At 41.1% G+C, this 19,304-nt stretch overlaps 1 protein-coding gene across 1 annotated transcript in view; it reads left to right on the top strand.

Annotated features, from left to right (window-relative positions):
* ERBB3 (erb-b2 receptor tyrosine kinase 3) overlaps positions 1-19,304 on the top strand; it is a 49,297-nt gene that overhangs the window by 9,911 nt on the left and 20,082 nt on the right. The window contains exons 3-15 of the mRNA XM_015812974.1: positions 5,555-5,680; positions 6,366-6,431; positions 8,933-9,051; positions 9,637-9,778; positions 10,658-10,771; positions 11,930-12,050; positions 13,054-13,127; positions 14,001-14,091; positions 14,593-14,792; positions 16,397-16,529; positions 16,627-16,717; positions 17,171-17,325; positions 18,628-18,681. Coding sequence (XP_015668460.1) covers positions 5,555-5,680; positions 6,366-6,431; positions 8,933-9,051; positions 9,637-9,778; positions 10,658-10,771; positions 11,930-12,050; positions 13,054-13,127; positions 14,001-14,091; positions 14,593-14,792; positions 16,397-16,529; positions 16,627-16,717; positions 17,171-17,325; positions 18,628-18,681 — 1,486 coding nt within the window. The remainder of the gene's footprint in view (positions 1-5,554; positions 5,681-6,365; positions 6,432-8,932; positions 9,052-9,636; positions 9,779-10,657; positions 10,772-11,929; positions 12,051-13,053; positions 13,128-14,000; positions 14,092-14,592; positions 14,793-16,396; positions 16,530-16,626; positions 16,718-17,170; positions 17,326-18,627; positions 18,682-19,304) is intronic.

Raw genomic sequence — 19,304 nt, 5'->3', positions numbered from 1 at the left:
AGCTATTTAGCTGAGAGATATACTGCCTCGGCTTGTCTAACTATGATGAAATGGATATTGTGAAACATCTTGGGATTAATTTGCAACATAGGTTATCATCAACTATTTTACACAATAATTGCATAACACCATTTGATTAAGCAAGTTCTAGGGTCCTAAAAGGAACTTTTTCTGATTCCTGCTTGGAATTATAGTATACAGGTAATCCTCGACTTACGATCACAATTGAGTCCAAAATTTATGTTGCTAAGTGAGACAGTGTGAGTTTTGCCCCATTTTGCGACCTTTGTTGCCAGAGTTGTTAAATGATTCACTGCACTTATTAAGATAGCAACATGGTTGTTAAGTGAATCTGGCTCCCCCATTGACTTTGCTTGTCAGAAGATCACAAAAGGTGATCACATGATCGCAGGACACGGCAACCGTCATAAATATGAGTCAGTTGCCAAGTGTCTGAATTTTGATCACGTGATCATGGGGATGCGGCAAAGTCGTAAGTGTGAAAAATAGTCATGTCATTTTTTTCAGTGATGTTGTAACTTTGAACAATCACTAGGTGAACTGTGGTAAGTCAAGGACTACCTGTATAGCCACATTTGAAAAAAAATGTTAGCAGTTGATAGATTTTCTGGGGGGATTTTGCCCTTTTTGGGATTTGGTAGACTCCTGAGTTTTCATAATAATAATAATAATAATGATAATGATGTTGGAAAGGGACCTTGGAGGTCATCTATAGTCCAACCCACTGCTCAGGCAAGAAACCCTATACCATTTCAGACAAATGGCTGTCCAGTCTCTTCTTAAAAACTTCCAGTGTTGGAGCATTCACTGCTTCTGGAGGCAGGTTGTTCCACTGGTTAATTGTTCTAACTGTCAGGAAGTTTCTCCTTAGTTCTAAGTTGCTTCTCTCCTTGATTAGTTTCCATCCGTTGCTTCCTGTCCTGCCTTCAGGCGCTTTGGAGAATAGCTTGACTCCCTCTTCTTTGTGGAAATCCTCGAGATATTGGAACACTGCTATCATGTCACCCCTCATCCTTCTCTTCATTAAACTAGACAGTCCCAATTCCAGCAACTGTTCCTTATATGTTTTAGCCGCCAGTCCCCTGATCATCTTTGTTGCTCTTTTCTGTACTCTTTCTAAAGTCTTGACATCTTTTTTACATCGTGGTGATCAAAACTGGATGTAGTATTCCAAGTGTAGCCTTACCAAGGCATTGTAAAGTGGTATTAATACTTTGCGTGATCTTGATTCTATCCCTCTGTTAATGCAGCCTAGCACTGTGTTGGCTTTTTTGGCAGCTGCAGCACACTGCTGGCTCATATTCAAGTGATTGTCCACTAGGACTCTGAGATCCCTCTCACAGTTACTACTGTTGAGCAAGATAGCACCTACTGTATACTATACCTGTGCATTTGGTTTTTCTTGCCTAAATGTAGAACCTTACTTTTTTCACCATTGAATTTAATTTTGTTAGATAGCACCCAATGTTCAAGTCTGTGAAGATCCTTTTTGTATCTTAAGCCTATCTTCTGGAGTGTTGACTATTCCTGCCAACTTGGTGTCGTCTGCAAATTTGATGAGTTCCCCATCTATTCCCTCATCCAAATCATTATTAAAGATGTTGAAGAGCACTGGGCCCAGAACAGAGTCCTGGGACATCCCACTACACACTTCCCTCCATGTAGATGTGGTTCCATTGAGGACCACACGCTGAGTACGGCCGGTCAGCCAGCTACCAATCCATCTGGAGGTGATGCTGTCTAACCCACATTTTTCTATCTTATCAAGTAGTAGGTTGTGGTCTACTTTATCAAATGCCTTACTGAAATCCAAGTAAATTATACCCACAGCATTCCTCTGGTCCACTAATTTTTGTCACTAATTTTGTTTGTGGCAGTGTGTATGTTAAATTTTAGAAAAGTAGAACATTATTTCAAGAAGGCAGCACATAAGTTTGCAGATCAGTTCTCTGACCTTTCACAGGCTTAGATGAGTTGGTGAACTGAGTATTTTCAATGCCTGGAACAAACTATGCCTGATACAGGAAGGTACTTTTGATTTCTTTGTGGATAAATCAAGCGGGAGGAGAACAGGAAAAGAAAGGAGAACACTAAATTCAATTTTATTGATTGCAAAGTATGTACTGGTAGTCCTGTCTTATGACCACAGTTGGTACTGGAATTTTAGTCACTAAACAATGCAGCCATTAACCGAGTCATATGTGACCAGACTCAATGTTATGACCATTTTGGCCACATCTGTTAAATGATTCATGTGGTCTTTGAAGTGAAACACCTAAACAGATCTAGCTTTCCTGATTGACTTTGCTTGTCAGAAGCTGGCTGGGAAGTTAGCAAATCACAATCGTGTGATCACACTACTGTATGCTGCAACCATCGTGTGAGCTGATTGCCAAACATCTGGATTGTGATCATGTGACTGCAGAAGTGGTACCATAGTCATAACTTTGAGGAGAGGTTGTAAATTGCTTTTTTCAAAGGCTGTTGTAAATTCAAAATATTGTTAAACCAACAGTTGTAAGTTGAGGACTCCCTGTATTTGAAAAGCATTTCAGGAGGATTCTTTCAGCACATTTTTTTCTCTAGAAATCATTGCTACAATATAATATTTGTTCTATGAATCATTTTTCTTAGTGACTAGACAGGATTACATTATCCAGATTCTGGAACAAATGCTAAATAGTTTGGCTGGTTGAAGTTCCAGATCAATCCTTATATTAAAATGCTTTGTACAAATAAAATCCCAAAGTTTAATTTATATTTTGCACAACTGTCAAAGGTATAGCTTATCTTCTGAGAGTTTTCTGGTCAGTGTTGTTCTTGGTCCCCATGCTAGATTAAAACAAACCACAGAGCTATTTCCATGTTCATCAACCTTCTACTTCTGGTGTCATCTTTATGTTTTAAGCCTGCATAGAGATCATGCAAACCATCCTGAGAGTAAATTTAATTGCCCTAGCACAGAGGTCTTCAAACTTGGCCCTTTTATGACTTGTGGTCTTCAATTCCCAGAATTCCTCAGCAGGCATGCCTGGCTGAGGTATTCTGGGAGTTGAAGTCTACAAGTCATAAAAGGGCCAAGTTTGAAGACCCTGAGGTAATCTCAATCAGCTTTTGCCTTCTGTGATTCGTGGTGGCTGCTTCTCTGCTTTGATTGGTGAAATCTCAGTTTTGATTGGTTACCTATATACATTAGCAAAAGGTTTTCCAAGTCTGGTTTAACATTTTTTTAAATTAAACTCAGATGACCAGAGACTAGCTGTCCATATTATTGATTAGTAGATTAGTTAAACCCAGATGACTAGGTGTACAAGCTCTTGGGATCGTGTCAGCAGAGTTAGAGTAAGGCAGAAAACCTGCAGCAGGTCTGTGCATGTTGTAAATTCCTGCCCAACCAACCTGTTTGGTTGATATTGATGTTGTTGTTGTTCAGCTACCATGGCACCAAAAGACAACACCTGTCTATCTGTATTCCCATCACTTGATCTTTCTGTTGGATGACAGCACATCCTTAACTGGAAAGACACTACAGTATGTGTTTTTAAAATGTATAATTGCTTGTTACACAGAAATACCTTTGAGGGTTCATGTCTGTTGCTAGTACTTAGAACAGGGATCTTCAAACTTGGCCCTTTTTTGACTTGTGGACTTCAACTCCCAGAATTCCTCAGCCAGCATGCCTGGCTGAGGAATTCTGGGAGTTGAAGTCCACAAGTCATAAAAGGGCCAAGTTTGAAGACCCCTGACTTAGAATGTATTTCATGCTACCAACTGTATACTTCATAGAATAGTAGAATACAGGCTGTGTTGTATACTTCTTTCTAATTAAAAATTACTCTAATAATTGTGGGTCAAATTCTGGTTTACATTAATGAAGAATATGCCAACATCTGCTACTTAGTCTTCCTGCCAGCAGGAGTGTCTACATTAGTACAGGAATTTCATGACTCTTCCACTGTGGCTAAACTACAACTCCTAGTAGCTCTAGCCAAAATAGTTAATTGTGAGAGATGATGGGAATTTTCCATCCCCACTAAAGCAAATTCCTGCTGGGATTAGTTGAGCGAATGTTTTTGCTGACATCTCTAGTTTATCTCAAGCCAAAATCCAAAAGCTTGTTAGAAACAAGCTAGTCTGCACATTTCAGTAAATGAATTTATGGAAGTAGTCTATGTGTCTTAGCTATGCCTCCTAGTAGGAGGTATGATTGAGTAGTACAGGGGTCTCCAAACTTGGCAATTTTAAGACTTGTGGACTTCAACTCCCAGAATTCCCCAGCCAGCAATTGCCAAGTTTGGAGATCCCTGGAGCAGTATATAGAAAATTGTTACTGATTTCTTTGGAAGAAAAATTCATATTGGCAGAGTTAGTTAAATGTAAACATTGCTGGCCTTTGTTGACAATTGCTTATCTTTCCCCACTCCATATGCATTTTAAAATTCTCCAAATATAACCTTTAGCAAATAATTTGACCAATTTAATAGCTATCTATATGAAAACTTTTAAGGATTCAAGAAGATCCAGAGTATCTTCAGACAACAATAAAATTACTTCCTTGGCAATCCAAAGTAATCAGTCACTTAGGGAACCAATCCAAAGATATGAAATGTAACTTTGGACCCCATGTGATGTGTTGTGGCAGTCTAGTTTTTTATATTTTCTTAAGTCAGGTAGTCAGTCAGAATTGCCTAAGGGAACTCCCATGCCAAGCAGGAACTAAAGCACATCAATAAATATGAAATATTTATACTTCGGAAACTTCCTCTTACAGCCATTTTTAGACAACAAATATCCATAATCCTTTCTCTACCTGAAGAAATCCCTTAGACTCCAAACTGCTGGTGAGGGCAATGATATATTTGGCCTGGATTCATTTGATTAAACATCTGGCTCCAAGAACCAAATATGCTAATTTGGTGTATATAGAAAGGATCAGTAGTTTGTAAGTATGCATGCATTCATGCATACAAACAGCTTGAAAAAAATATTTGAAAAGGGAATAGGACATAATGCCAAAGATTTGTAATAGTGTTTTGGAGAAGAGATGGAACAAATAAGGAAATATATTTATAATTCAGACTCTATTTGAGAGTTCATTCTACTCCCTTTTTGAAGTTGTATGATTACACAGATCATCATGGAGGAAATCAATGTGGTCACTAAGTGCTGACAGCAATTTGATGGCACATAATAACTGAACAGAGATGAAGATCTACACATATACATAATAATGTCTGAAAAAAGTCCTTGGATACAAATGTTAAATGCTCAGAGCTTCTGCATTAGGTCAGAAGCACCTAGAAGTTCTTTTACACTTCTCAAATTACAGGAATCAAAGGTTCAAGATCCCATTTTCCTTTCTTGTTCTGCCTTCTGAAACAGGCTTGATGGAGATACTCAACACAGTTTTTGCCTATCAGTAATTTTCAGCAGGAAGCCAGGAGAACAGCAGACATGAAAGGGTATCTTATATATAGGCGTAGCACAGGTCTAAGTGTACAAGAGGAAATGATTCCAGTTTTTGTTTTTTCAGAAATACTCTCTGGGGGCGTCTATATTGGAAAGAACAAACAGCTGTGTCACGTGAACACAATTGATTGGGAAGACATCATCCGGGAACCAAAATTCCAGGCAGTGGTCCATGACAACGGGGAGAAATGTGAGTATTGGTTGCAGTACCAATATTGGTAAATCCTGAATCTATGACCTTTTGGTCAGCAAGGTCTGGTTCATTAGCTTAAAAGAAAGCATAGTAGAAGAAGACAAACAGCAGGTTAGAGAGTCAGAAATTAAACAAGAGAGAGAGTTGTTTTATTTAAGGATATAAGTATTTTTAAGTGTCTTTAGGCCAGTCACTCGCTCTCAGCCCAACCCACCTCAAAGAGTTGTGGTTGTGAGGAAATTAAGAGGGGAAAGAAATATAAGATATGTTTGCCACTTTGAGTAATTTAAAAACAATAATAATAAATGCAGGATATAAATTAAATAATAAATAAATAAGCAACTTAGGATGGCCCTGAATGAATGGCCCTGAATGAATGGTAGTTATGACTGGTCCATGGAAATCCAGCCATTCCAGCACCTGTGTGGTCACATGACCACGAGCTGGGTGCTTCGCAACCAATTTGCACTCACAACTGATCACACTGCCCCGTGATCATGTTTTAAAATTTTTAAATGAAGCTTTCGCAGATTTTAAAGGGTTCAACCTAAAGTTCCAGAAGTGTAAGAACAGCCGGTTGGTATAAGGCTAGCATTCACCTTGCATGGTAACCCTGCTTTTAATCCATCCAGCTCATTAACATTGTTGGGATGTTATATGTCTTCCTCCCCCCACTATACAGGTACTCCGTGCCATGAAAACTGCAATGGCCACTGTTGGGGACCTGGTCCTGAAGACTGTCAAAAATGTAAGCATTAAAAAATATCTGGCATAATTCAGCTATTATCTTTAATTAAAAGTTGGGAGTCAGCTTCCCCCCCCCCCCGCTTTTTCAGAGCTTTTTTTTTTTAGCAGCAGGGTCGATCTATCTCAGGGGTCTTCAAACTTGCCCCTTTTATGACTTGTGGACTTCAACTCCCAGATTTCAAATTCTGGGAGTTGAAGTCCACAAGTCATAAAAGGGCCAAGTTTGAAGACCCCTGATCTATCTTTTCAACAAGGTGAACTCTCCCATGAACAAATGGCACTGAAGCCAGAAGCTTGAAGTTATGATATATTGCAGCCCCATCCCCATTGGTGCCATAAACAGGAAAATTTCCTTTCAAGGCAATTCTTTATAGGCTGTGCAAACAATTTGAAAGCTGTGTTTCATGAAGTGTCTTAGCATAAAGTGTTGGGACACTGCCCAGAGTCACTTTTTGTGAGATGGGCAGCCATACACATTTGATTAATAAATAAATACCGTATTTTTCCGTGTATAAGACACTATTTTTTCCTGCAAACACCCTCTTCAAAAATCAGGTGTGTCTTATACACGGAAAAATAATGGTAACCTCCGCAGCCCAGGGCATGCCTGTGTGGGTTGCCATGCTGCCTGGTGCAGGTATCAAGCTCCTGTGGGCTTACCACTAACGGGAGGGGGGAGGGGGCAAGATCGTCGGCCGGCCGAGCGTGCAGATTTGCCAGCTCAGCTGTTTGGCACTCTGCCGAACAGCTGATCAGCACGGAGAGCGTCTTATACACGGGTGCGTCTTATAGACGGAAAAATATGGTAAGTGGAATGTCCCTTCTTGAGGCAACCATCTTAAAGCTTCTGGAGGTGGAATTCAAAGCAGTCACATCATCATTGCAGAGGATGGGACTGCTTTAAGACTTCAGAAAGATGTTCCATTTCTGCTAAATCACTTTCAAATGCTTTGCTCGAGCTCTGGTCCCTTGTGGGAAAACAATATATATATATACGAGCTTTACCTCATCTGAATCATAGTTAAAGAAAAGGGAAAACAGACCAAACATCTGACAATTCCAATCCTCTTTTTATGGCTGAGCTATTGTGATGAAAGAAGGTTGCAAGAGTTTGCAAATAGTTAAACTAGCCCAGATCAATTCCAGTTAAGTTTTTTTGGGGGGAGGGTATAAATTTTATTAGTTTTTATAGGGTTAGGAATGGGGTGGGATCGGGATTGGGATTTGGGTTGGGATTGGGGTTGGGGTTAGGGTTTTTCCAAATAACATTCTCAATATTTAGCAAACAGCATAATGTCTGGGTTCATGTGTTTAACAAGAAATAATAGATAATAGTTAATTATCATAAACAATATGTTAATTAATCGCTCAATAGTCTTCTTACTAATATATATTCAAAGTTACATATCACATTCCTTTTTCTCTAACTCATGTTTCTAGCAATTCCAGTTACGTTTTAAAGTGGAATCAGACATTGTCTGAACATGCTATTAAAAGTAGCTTTTAGGTCTGGGACTTCCCAACCAACATGGGCAGTTGCAATGCTACTTGGGGATTGTGGGAGTCGTAGTCAAGTGTTGATTGCATTAGAAAGTTGATTTTTCAACAGCGAAGTTGCCCATGTACAGATGGAAACAAAACCCGTTCTGCTGTTTCAGAATTGTTTATTGTGTAGAAAACTGTGTTATTTTTTTCCTTTAGATTATGTATGTTTCCCATTTGTGGAAAACTAGTGCAAAATCATCCTTTAAAAAAAAAAAAAGCTGCAAATACAGCAAAGCTACCTTCCCATTCCCATTCATGGCAGTTCGGTGTCATTTAAACCCTGGGATTAGAGTTTGCTAGAGTTCAGTTTAAGCATCATATCAGTTATATCACCCCAAAGCAGCGGTTCTCAACCTATGGGTCGTGACCCCATTTGGGGTCGATTGACCATTTCACGGGGGTCGCCAAGCAAGGCTGTCCGCCATTTTTTTTGTCCGCCATTTTTCCCCCCTTTTCCGGCGGATGCCTTACCTCCCTTGGGCTGGGCCAGCTGGTGGTCGGCGTGCTCCGTCTCTGCCGCTTGCCAGCTACGCCTCGGCCGGCGCAGGGGGCGGAACCACGCATGCGCGGCGCTCCCGGGCAAGGAAAGTCCTCGACTTACAACCGGTTGGGTAGTCCTCGACTTACGACCGGTTTAGTCCTTGACTTACGACTGGTTTAGTCCTCGACTTACGACCGGTTGGGTAGTCCTCGACTTACGACCGGTTTAGTCCTTGACTTACGACTGGTTTAGTCCTCGACTTACGACCGGTTGGGGGTCGCAACATTAAAAAGGTTGAGAACCACTGCCCCAAAGGCTTGCACTTTTCATTATTATTTAGAAAGGTTCTGTGTTAAAGGATCAGTATTAAATGTGTTTCATGTAGATGCCCCAAATCCTTAGATTGGAGAGAATGAGTGACCTTTAGTGGGCTACCAAGACACTGACCAGCATTTTTTTTTCTATCTCTACCTTAGTGACGAAAACCATCTGTGCTGCTCAGTGCAATGAACGCTGCTTTGGCCCCAACCCCAATGAATGCTGTCACGATGAGTGTGCAGGAGGTTGCACTGGGCCGCTCAAGACAAAGTGCTTTGTACGTAACCAGGACCAGTTTCCGGGTTTTGACCTTCACAATTGCCATTACCTCATCTAACAACTCTGCCTATTTTTCTGCAATTTGGCCTAGTTTCCTCATTTCTACCCTTTTGCTAATACTTCCAAAATGTCATACTGTTTCAATCCTACCACTTTCTTTTGACTTCTGGAACTTCATTGCCAGGGTCTGCCAGCCAACACCATCCGCCTCCTTGCTAAATCTCTGCATTTGTATCTTTGCACAGTTTGGCCATCGCTAGTTCTTGAACGCTAAGGCCTTTTGTTTTCATCCCAAAACCAGTGTGTCCTGCCTTTCTGCCCTTCCTGTATTCCTTCCCACATTTTCTCTCCTTGGTTTCCTTTGATCTACAATCTTTTGTGAGGTTCCAGGGAGAATTTGAAGCACTTGTTATGCAATATCCACCCCAAATCCTGTCTCCTTTTAATTTGTTCAGGTTCTGTTGTGTGCTATCAGGAAGGGTGGGGGAGACTCTGTCATTCATTAGGAGAAAGGTCTCTCAGCCTGGGATGATGGGGACAAAGTCTAATTCATCATCTGATGACTTTCTTTCCTCCATCCCAGGCCTGCCGTCACTTCAATGACAGTGGAGCCTGTGAAACCCTCTGTCCTCAGCCAATGATCTACAACAGACTCACTTTTCAGCTGGAAACCAATCCTGATGCTAAATACCAATATGGTGGTGTGTGTGTTAAAAATTGTCCACGTAAGTCCTAGGTCATGAATACAGTGATGTACTCACATGAAACAGAAATTGACGAATTCCTTAGGATTTCTCCTTTTTATGTTTCCTCTCCCAAGATGTAACTGTGAGAGGGACCTTGGAGTCCTAGTGGATGATCACTTAAATATGAGTTAGCAGTGTGCGGCAGCAGCCGAAAAAGCTAATACAATCCTTGGTTGTATAAACAGAGGCATAGAATCAAAATCACGTGAAGTATTAGTACCGCTTTATAAAGCCTTAGTAAGGCCACATCTGGAATACTGCATCCAGGTTTGGTCACCATAGTACAAAAAAGATGTTGAGACTTTGGAAAAAGCGCAAAGAAGAACAACTAAGATGATTAAAGGCCTGGAGACTAAATCATATGAAAAACAGTTGCAGGATTTGAGAATGGCAAGTCTAGAGAAAAGAAGGAGTAGGGGGCACACGATAGCAGTATTCCAGTATTTGAGAGGCTGCCACAAGGAGGAGGGTGTCAATTTATTTTCCAAAGCACCAGAAAGCAAGACAAGAAACAATGGGTGGAAACTTATCAAGGAAAGAAGCAGTTAAGGAGAAACTTCCTAACAGTGAGGACAATTAGCCAGTGAATAGCTTGCCTTCAGATGTTGTGGGTGCTTCATCACTTGAGGTTTTTAAGAAGAGACTGGACATCCACTTGTCTGAAATGACATAGGGACTCTTCCTTGAGCTGGACTAGAAGACCTCCATGGTTCCTTCCAGCTCTGTTCTGATTGATTGATTGATTGATTGATTGATTGATTGATTCCCAGCCTTTCTTTGATTCATAATATCTTATTCTCCAACTACAAAATTCTTACAGCTTTATTTTTCCCACCCTTTATTTTTACCTCCTCACAGATAATTTTGTGGTGGATCGGACCTCCTGTGTCAGAACCTGTCCCAATGATAAAATGGAAGTTGAAAAAAATGGCCAGAAGATCTGTCAGCTTTGTGAGGGACTCTGCCCAAAAGGTATGAATTGGAAGCACTTCTGACTCTCAGACTTTATATGGGATTAGGGGTTACAGACTTGAAAGTCCCATGCAAGTGGTTTATTAATCTTAATAATGCTAATGCACAATTTTTAAAAATTTAACCATTAATAATTCAATTCCCTTTGAAAGGTTTTCCAAAACTAACACCAAATCATCTGCAAAAATTCTTAACTTTTAAGTCCTTTTAAATGTCTTTATGCCCACAATCCTCAAATGAAACTTAAATTTGTCAGTAACTAAAACATCAAAGGCACTTGTTTATTTTTTAAAAAATCATCCCAGCATCTATTACTTTGAAATTGAGCAGGCTTCTTCCTGCTTCTTATTGGCCTAGGCGAAACCAGTTTCTAAATTACTAATTGGCCTCAGATGTAATCTTCCAGTTGGTGTAACTTTAATTTTTGATTCTCCCAACACAAATTATTTCCTGGATGAAGAAGTAAAAAGAAAAACCACAATCACATTGAACCCCAGAGTGAAGTTTGAAAAACTGAATTTGTATATATATATATATATATGTGTGTTTTATAGATTTTGCATCATCTATTCTGTATGGGGTGGAGGGGTGGAGCTGTTAAAAATTATCTCAATATATTATCAACTTTTGCATGTCAGCCTGAGCATCTGCCAATGAATGAAAATATGAATCATATTATCTCTGGGAGAACATTATTTAAGGGAAAGGCTGGGGGGGGAGGGCAATTAAAGTCATCTACAATGGCTAACCTAACCACTGATTTTACCAGGGTCACTGACTCTATCATATATCAGTTCTCCCATTCAGTTACTCCAGATGTTCTTGGTATACATGGCTTGTGCATGACAAATTAGCTGCATATTATTTTAGAAAAAATTAAGTGTTTTTACTGGGAATGTATTAGCCTGCTGCTTATGATGTTTTTAAAGAAACCAGTGCAAAAACAGACACTCTGGGACTTTACACCTTTGTCCTTAGAAATATGCATGCTGATGATTACAAAGGGTAAAACTGTATAAATCTAACTTGGGGCAGAACCCAGTCCCCTGGCCTAAACCTTCCCTTTTCCATTAACTTCCTGAGAATATATGAAGTAGGAGGCTAAATTGGAGTCATTTACCGACTGACTATTGAGCTCATACTTTCTCTTCTCTACAGCTTGTGAAGGGACTGGTATTGGAAGTAAATATCAGACAGTGGATTCCAGCAACATTGACCGATTTATAAACTGCACTAAAATCTTGGGCAATTTGGATTTTCTTATCACTGGTCTAGAAGGGTAAGTATGTGTCTCTCTGTGTTATTTCAAATTATATCCTGTCTTTCTGCCACTTAAATATGCAAAGATGGTGTCTCATTCTAAAACATAGCTATATTTATTGAATGAGTCAATCTTAGCTTGGGTTGTTCTGTCATATCTCCAGAAAATTGGAATGGAAATAGATATAGCACCTCTTTTATCCTTCCTTCTTTGCCCTCCAGTTGCCACCATTTTTATTGGAATTTGGTCATTTCCTGGTAACAAGCATGTGGCTATCCTTGAATTTATAGAATACAGAATAACAGAATTGGAAGAGATCTTGGAGGTCTTCTAGTCCAACCCTCTGCTCAAGCAGGAAAACCCTATAGTGGCCTATACCATTTGAGAAAAATGGCTGTCCAATCTCTTCTTAAAAGCCTCCAATGATGGAGCATTCACAGCTTCTGGAGGCAAGCTGTTCCACTGATTAATTGTTCTCACTGTCAGGAAATTTCTCCTCAGTTGTAAGTTGGATCTCTCCTTGGTTAGTTTCCATCCAGTACTTGTCCTGCCCTCAAGTGCTTTGGAGAATAGGTTGTCCCTCAGCCCACGAATCCTCTTTGTTGCTTCTTTGCACTCTTGTGGATACTAACTTATAGATACTAACATGTGCTAACTAATATATACCATGTTTTCCCGAAATTAAGACCCAGTCTTATATTTTTAGGACCCCCACAGCCAGGCCTCCCACACCCCAACACCTGTCACACCGCTGCTTGACTTCTTCTGCGGCCGTTTGCTGCTACTCATGGCAGAAGGCCGCATGGTGCTTTGCGCCGTTTCTGCTGCTCGTGGCAAGAAGCCGCACAGTGTGGCCTTCTGCCATGTAAATAATCACATACTTGGAATTATGGAAATAAATCAAGTTGGAATAAGATACCCTGTAATATATATTCCTGTAATGAAATTCTTGAAGAAAACAGCTATCAGATTCCTTCTCAAAGTGTTCCACTGGTTCTGATCAGCTCCATTCTTCCCACAGAGACCCCTGGCACAACATAAATGCACTGGATCCAGAAAAACTCAATGTCTTCAGGACAGTGCAAGAGATCACTGGTGAGTTGGGTGCAGGGAACTTTAGAGAAATATGGAAAATGTAGCATGTTGGGTGTAGTGCAGGTGTGAAGGACAGCGCTCTTCTTATATTTCATCTGTTTTCTGGTGTCCTCCTTCTGGCATGAAGCAAGCTTGAAGAAAAACTAGAAAGTAAGAGAAAGTTATTTGGAAGAGTGTTTGGAACTCTGAAGAAGATTATACTTTGGGGTTTGGGAGAAGAAAAGCCCAAATGTCCTAGTTGCTTTTGTGAGTTTTGAGCACTATGTTGGCAGACAAAATGGAATACAAATAAAGTAAAATTCAAATAAAATAAAATGAGATTTTGGAACAGACTATGCATGATGTAATAAAACAGCCTCAGACCCATGCAGGCCACAATGTACCACATGAAAAGTACAGTTTTGCTATTTGAAAGGAAAACTTGCATAATAAAGACTATTTGGGGAGGTGGTGACCTATTAGTCATGCTACCTAGTCCTTATGGGAGCTTTCTGGAGAATACCAGAACGTTAGGCAAGGCCATTCTGGGAGTTAGAAAAATAATAAAATTGACCATGCAGGGAATTGAATTTTGGAGGTGGCATAATGGTAGCCCCCAAAGTTTGATTCTTAATATCACTAATCAACATATGCGATGTAATTATTTCATCTTACTTTTGGGAATTTTCTGGACAAAGAAACGGAATGAAAGAAGCATTGATAGGATTGTAAATAGCAAATGACAATGTTGCCCCCTTGCAAAATTCTGTTAGTGGGCAGGTCAGTTGCATAGTAAAAAGTCTTATTTGCAGGCACCTGGAGAGGGGGATGCCTGGCAATGATGGAACAAGGTATATAAGGGATTCAAAAGTTAACAACTTGTTGTTGCTGTAGGTTACTTGAATATCCAGTCATGGCCCAAGCACATGCAGAATTTCAGCATCTTCTCCAACTTGGTTACCATTGGTGGGCGCAGCCTGTATAAGTAAGCATTTTTTCCCCTTGATCGGCATATTTTACCTTTGCGTTTGAGTTGTAGGAAACTTTAAAGATAGCGATCCCTCCAATTTGCCTTTTCTGCTGAAGAGAAGTTGGCAAGTTTGAAAAGCCCCTACAATAAAGGCTTTGCCATAGTGGGTTCCAGTGGTAAAGCAGGGGTGGAGAACCATGGCCCTTTTATGACTTTTTGACTTCCAACTCCCAGAACTGGAGATTTCCTGAGAATGCTGGCTCAGGAATTCTGGGAGTTGAAGTCCACAAGTCATAAAAGGGCCATGGTTCTCCACCCTTCAGTAAAGGGTTCGCAATCTAGCACCTTCATGCATATGGAGACTCCTCTGTAGGTGATCCAAGATGGGTTTGAAGACACATATATGGATTCTGCTCTGCCAGTTTTCCACACTCGTTGTGCTTCCAGTACTTATGAACTTAATGGAGTTGCTTCCATTCCTCTTCTGAGACGGAGTCTGCTGTGTGTTTTTCTTAGCCGTGGATTTTCTTTGCTGATCATGAAGAACATGAACATCACCTCCTTAGACTTCCGCTCCCTTCAGGAGATCAGTGCTGGCCAGGTCTACATCACTGAGAATCGACAACTTTGCTATTATCACACCATCAATTGGACACGTCTCTCTCGCCGACGGGCAGATCTTAACATCAGGAGTAACAAACCTTCCAGGAAATGCAGTAAGTGAGAATAAGAGGAAAGGGAGCGAGGCTGTGGAGGGATCCCATTAATGAACAGAATCAAACAGCAGCAGTTGTTTCTTCTAGCAGTAATACAGGATGTGGCTAACTGCTGGACTGGGAATTATTTTTCAGATGTGAGCAAACATACATATGCGCATTACATAAAGCTACTCAGCCCAACCTGCTGCCTTCCAGATATGTTAATTTATAATTTCCAGAATTTGGAAACAGCATGAAGCACATCTATCCCTTAGGAATGAACCGGTCATTTTTCCTCTCCAGGACTAACCTTACAAGGACATCCTGGAGTGCTCTCCTCTTCACCTTCCTAGAAAGGGAGCACTCTCATAGGAAGGAGTGTTTCATTTACTCACACACATACAGCCTGTTGTGGAATGTGGATCTTGTAAGCCCCCTTTGCTTTCTACTGGGTTTTCCAGATGGGTGTGGCTAGAAAAGACAAGACACAGAACCCTAGTCAACAATGAGGAAATAATAGGGGACACACATACAAATCACTTTCAACCAGTGAGGCATATCAGATTCTTTGAATATACAGAGATCCAGTTGATTTAAAGTAGCAAAACTTTCCTGGTTACAAGGTACATTCATTCTCATTCATATTCTCATTCCCCCCCCCCCCCCTCTCTCTCTCTCTCTCTCACACACACACACACACACACAGAAAGAGTCATTCACTCACTCATCCACACTTACCAGCAGGCACTAGCTACACTGGCTGTGGAATTCTGGGAGTTGAAGTCCACATGCCTTAAAATTGTCAAGGTTGAGAAACACTGAGCTAGAGGGATGGAAGCTGCTGGAAGTCTGGATGCAGAAATGACTCCAGGACTGGGCAGTTTCAGAACCTCTTTTGACCTTGTTTTGTTGGTTAGCTAGGATTGGGTTTTTCCTCATGTGCTCAGGCCCAGCTTCCTTGTCTGCTTCAGGTAACACTTTTTTCCTTTGTTTCCTCAATAAGTTTCCTTCTTATCTACCTCCCAAATGGATCTTTTAGTCAAGATTCCTGGCTTTTTGTCCTCTCCTGCTTACGTGCCTGGTTCATTATGGCAATTTCAGCCTAGCCTCATAAGGGAAAGTGATTTGATGAGGCTCACTTAGGCACGTACATTTTCCACTTGCATTGTGCTTCTGCTTCTCGGCGTCTTTACAAAATGAATGATGTGGGTCTGCTTTCGACATGCGATTGTTTGCTGGTGGAGAGACCAGTCACAGGTCTTTCATACACACCTTTCCTATCCCATTGTAGTGAACAAAACTGCAACCCCATAATATCCATACTCTGAAAATGCTCATTCTCTTTTGCCCTCAGCTATCTTGGCCAAATGCTGCTCACAAATCTTCCACTAACACCTCGATAATATGGCCAGCAAGCATGCTTGTTCCTTGCAGTAATAGCGGTGGGGACAGCAAGAACTATTTATCAAATAGAGCTTTCGGTGTTTCCAAAGGGTTCTGATTAAAATATATAATCTGAGGTGATTGGATTTGATCTGTTTTCCTTCAGACAGCTCAAGAGGAACAAAAGGGGCTTTGACAGATGCCTCCCATTTGTGATCCGTTCTCTTTTTTTCTGTCAGTGCAAGAGGGAAAGGTCTGCGATCCTCTTTGCTCCAGTGATGGGTGTTGGGGGCCTGGCCCAGACCAGTGTGTCTCTTGCCAGAACTACAGCCGTGAAGGGGTCTGCACCGTCTCCTGCAACTTCTACGAGGGGTAAGAATAACAGCCCAGGGCACTTGCTTCCCTCCTCCCTGGTTCCATCTCAGACCCCTGTTTCTAACACTTCCTTTCTTCCCTTGGCTGCCTGCAGGGAGAGCCGGGAGTTTGCTCAAGGGGACGTTTGCTTGCTGTGCCATCCACAATGCCAGAAGATCGAGGGAGGCCTCACCTGTAATGGACAAGTATGATAGAACACATTTCTAAGGAGGCAGGGAGGGAGGGATTGCATTTAAATTACTTCTTCATTTAAACTCACTGCATTTTCAGAGGCAAGAGGCAGTTTAAAAACCTCTAAAATAATTTCCAGGAATTGTCCTGGGGCAAAACAGCTGCTCCTATTTCCTATCCTACAACCGCTTTTCCTAAACAGATGCAGCCTTTCCTGAGGGCTAGACAGGAAGAGCTGAGATGTTCCTCTCTTTGTCTCTAGAGATGTTCCTCTAGCTTTTGGAGGGCAGTAAAGACCCTGTTCCTTGGAAGACTGATAACCTTAACTTCTGAATTGTCCCTCTCTCTATATTCCAGAAATTTGATTGATAACCTTAACTTCTGAACTGTCTCTATCCTGAGTACTGCCTACCTGCTCTGACTTCATCCCCTTCCCATATAAAATGGTGTTGTGTTTTCCTCTTCAGGGGGCTGATGAGTGTGTGACCTGTGCAAACTATAAGGATGGGCCCCATTGTGTTGAAAGCTGCCCATCAGGAATCCTTGGGGCGAAGGGACTAATCTTCAAGTATCCTGATGCCAAAAAGGAGTGTCGGCTGTGCCATGAGAATTGCACAGAGGGGTAAGGGCTAAAAAAACCAGCACCCAGATTGTTGCAATCATGTCTTCTCCAGCAATATCTCTCACTGAATTCCGTCTCCCATGCTGGCTGGGAGTTAAAGTCCTCACATCTTCAAGCTGCCAAGATTGAGAAACACTTATTATATCACACTTCTGGTTGGTAATCTTAGTTACAGCCTTTTATTGATTTTAATTGCTGGTACTGTAACAACCACCCACCCCGCCCCAGAGGTGCACAAGTGCTATCTGAGCAGGATATCATATTTGTACAAAAAATCCAGGAGAAGCCACATACATATCTTATCAAAGTGCCTGGAAAAATCCAACTTTTTCAGGTGTCTTTCAAGAACAGGGCACACTCAAGATATGCGAAGAGTTCTGCTCCCAGCTCTGAACCCAGGGCTTAGTGATTTCAGTCCAAAGTGTGAAATTAAGATCTTTTAAGTAGCACTAAGAACATGATTTCAGATAGCTACTTGGCTAAAATTCTTGCTGGCACTGTTATGACTGAAGCCACAAGTATTGTACTGTTCAAATGTCAGGAACCCAGCCAGGTGAGGAAGGCAGTGGAAAACTGCATTGGAGTTAATATAGGCAGTACTGTTTCTCCCTGGAGAAGCTTCAGGTGCAGCATTGTATTTGTGGGGTCAAGGGACCACAGTCCTTATAATGAAAATAATAGCCTGTCAGTCCAAGCCTCACAGGCTTGCGAAGAAAGCGGGGGGGGGGGATCTCCAAATCATATTTGATTGATAAAAGGATTCAAGGGTGCAAGAGTTTGAATTCTTCAGAATTTTTCATTGGGCAAAATGGTTCTGAAATGGGGGAAAGTCCAAAAATTATGCCTGATGTTTACACCAGCCCAAAATCTCTTATCAGGATGGAGATTGTGGACTGAAGTATTTGTTAGGGCAAGGCATTATTAATGTCAGGTTACTCATGGGGCTTGGGGGACCAAGAATTGGACTGCTTGCCCAGCTCTGAAAAAAAAAAAATAAAGACCTATAGAGTCCCCTGAGGACAAAATTCATAGGCTCCTGGTCTTGGAAAACCACAGGAGAGTGATATCGGCAAGACTCTGGGTTTGTCAAAAAAGGCGAGCATTCCCCTGACCTACTTAGTTCTTCTGTAAGAAACATACTGGCCGGGTTCTCATCATAGGCTGTTTTGTGGCTCATGGCATTCTGCCATTCGCTGTGGTTAGTTTACGGTTTGGGATGTTGTGTGAATGCAAGCAGTTGGATAAATTCAGTGAATCTGGGTTTGGGTAAGCAAGGTAACCCTGTGCTTCCATTTCTTACAGGTGTTCTGGTCCAGAGATTGAAAATTGCTTCACTGTGGGACTGCCTGGCCCCAGGTACCTATCAGGAGCTGTTGGGGAGTCTGGGGGAGACGGGGAGAGGATATAAAAAGAGTGGGTGGGTAGAAAGAGTCTTTGTGATTTGTCCTGTGCTCTCAGATTACTACTAATATTTGAAAGAAGTTTTAACTCTTACAAAGCATTGTTAGGTTACATCACATATCCTTACCTATGGTGTTACATCACTGTATCCTTGTAGCAAGAAAGTCCTAAATTCCATCTCTAGTATCTCCAATCTTGCCATTTGATGGATGCATAGTCTGCCACATAGGCTGTGATGCCCCTGATTTGAATCACTTCTTAAGTATAAATCACATCTTGACTATAGACAAACACTGTACTTTTCTCTCTTGTCTTCCTTGAAGACAATAGTGGCTGTCCTTTCAAATGATTGTAAGGCTGATAGAGATAATGAATTGGATCCAGATTTATTCAGGTTAGATCCATAGGATTAGAATTATCATAGTTTAGATAAAGTCACTGAGTTCACTCAGTTTACAAGGAACACTGGAAATTGATAATTTATTTTGTACCGTGATTATTATTTTGCTCCTCTCTTGCACATCTTCCTCCAACAGCTAGAAAATAACTTAGGCAATTCCTGGTTGTGGTATATAATA

Source organism: Protobothrops mucrosquamatus, unplaced genomic scaffold (assembly GCF_001527695.2).
Source record: "Protobothrops mucrosquamatus isolate PMUCROS unplaced genomic scaffold, P.Mucros_1.0 scaffold124, whole genome shotgun sequence".
Classification (NCBI taxonomy): domain Eukaryota; kingdom Metazoa; phylum Chordata; class Lepidosauria; order Squamata; family Viperidae; genus Protobothrops; species Protobothrops mucrosquamatus.
The sequence above is the reverse complement of the archived record's forward strand: the minus strand, read 5'-3'. Positions and strand labels throughout refer to the sequence as shown.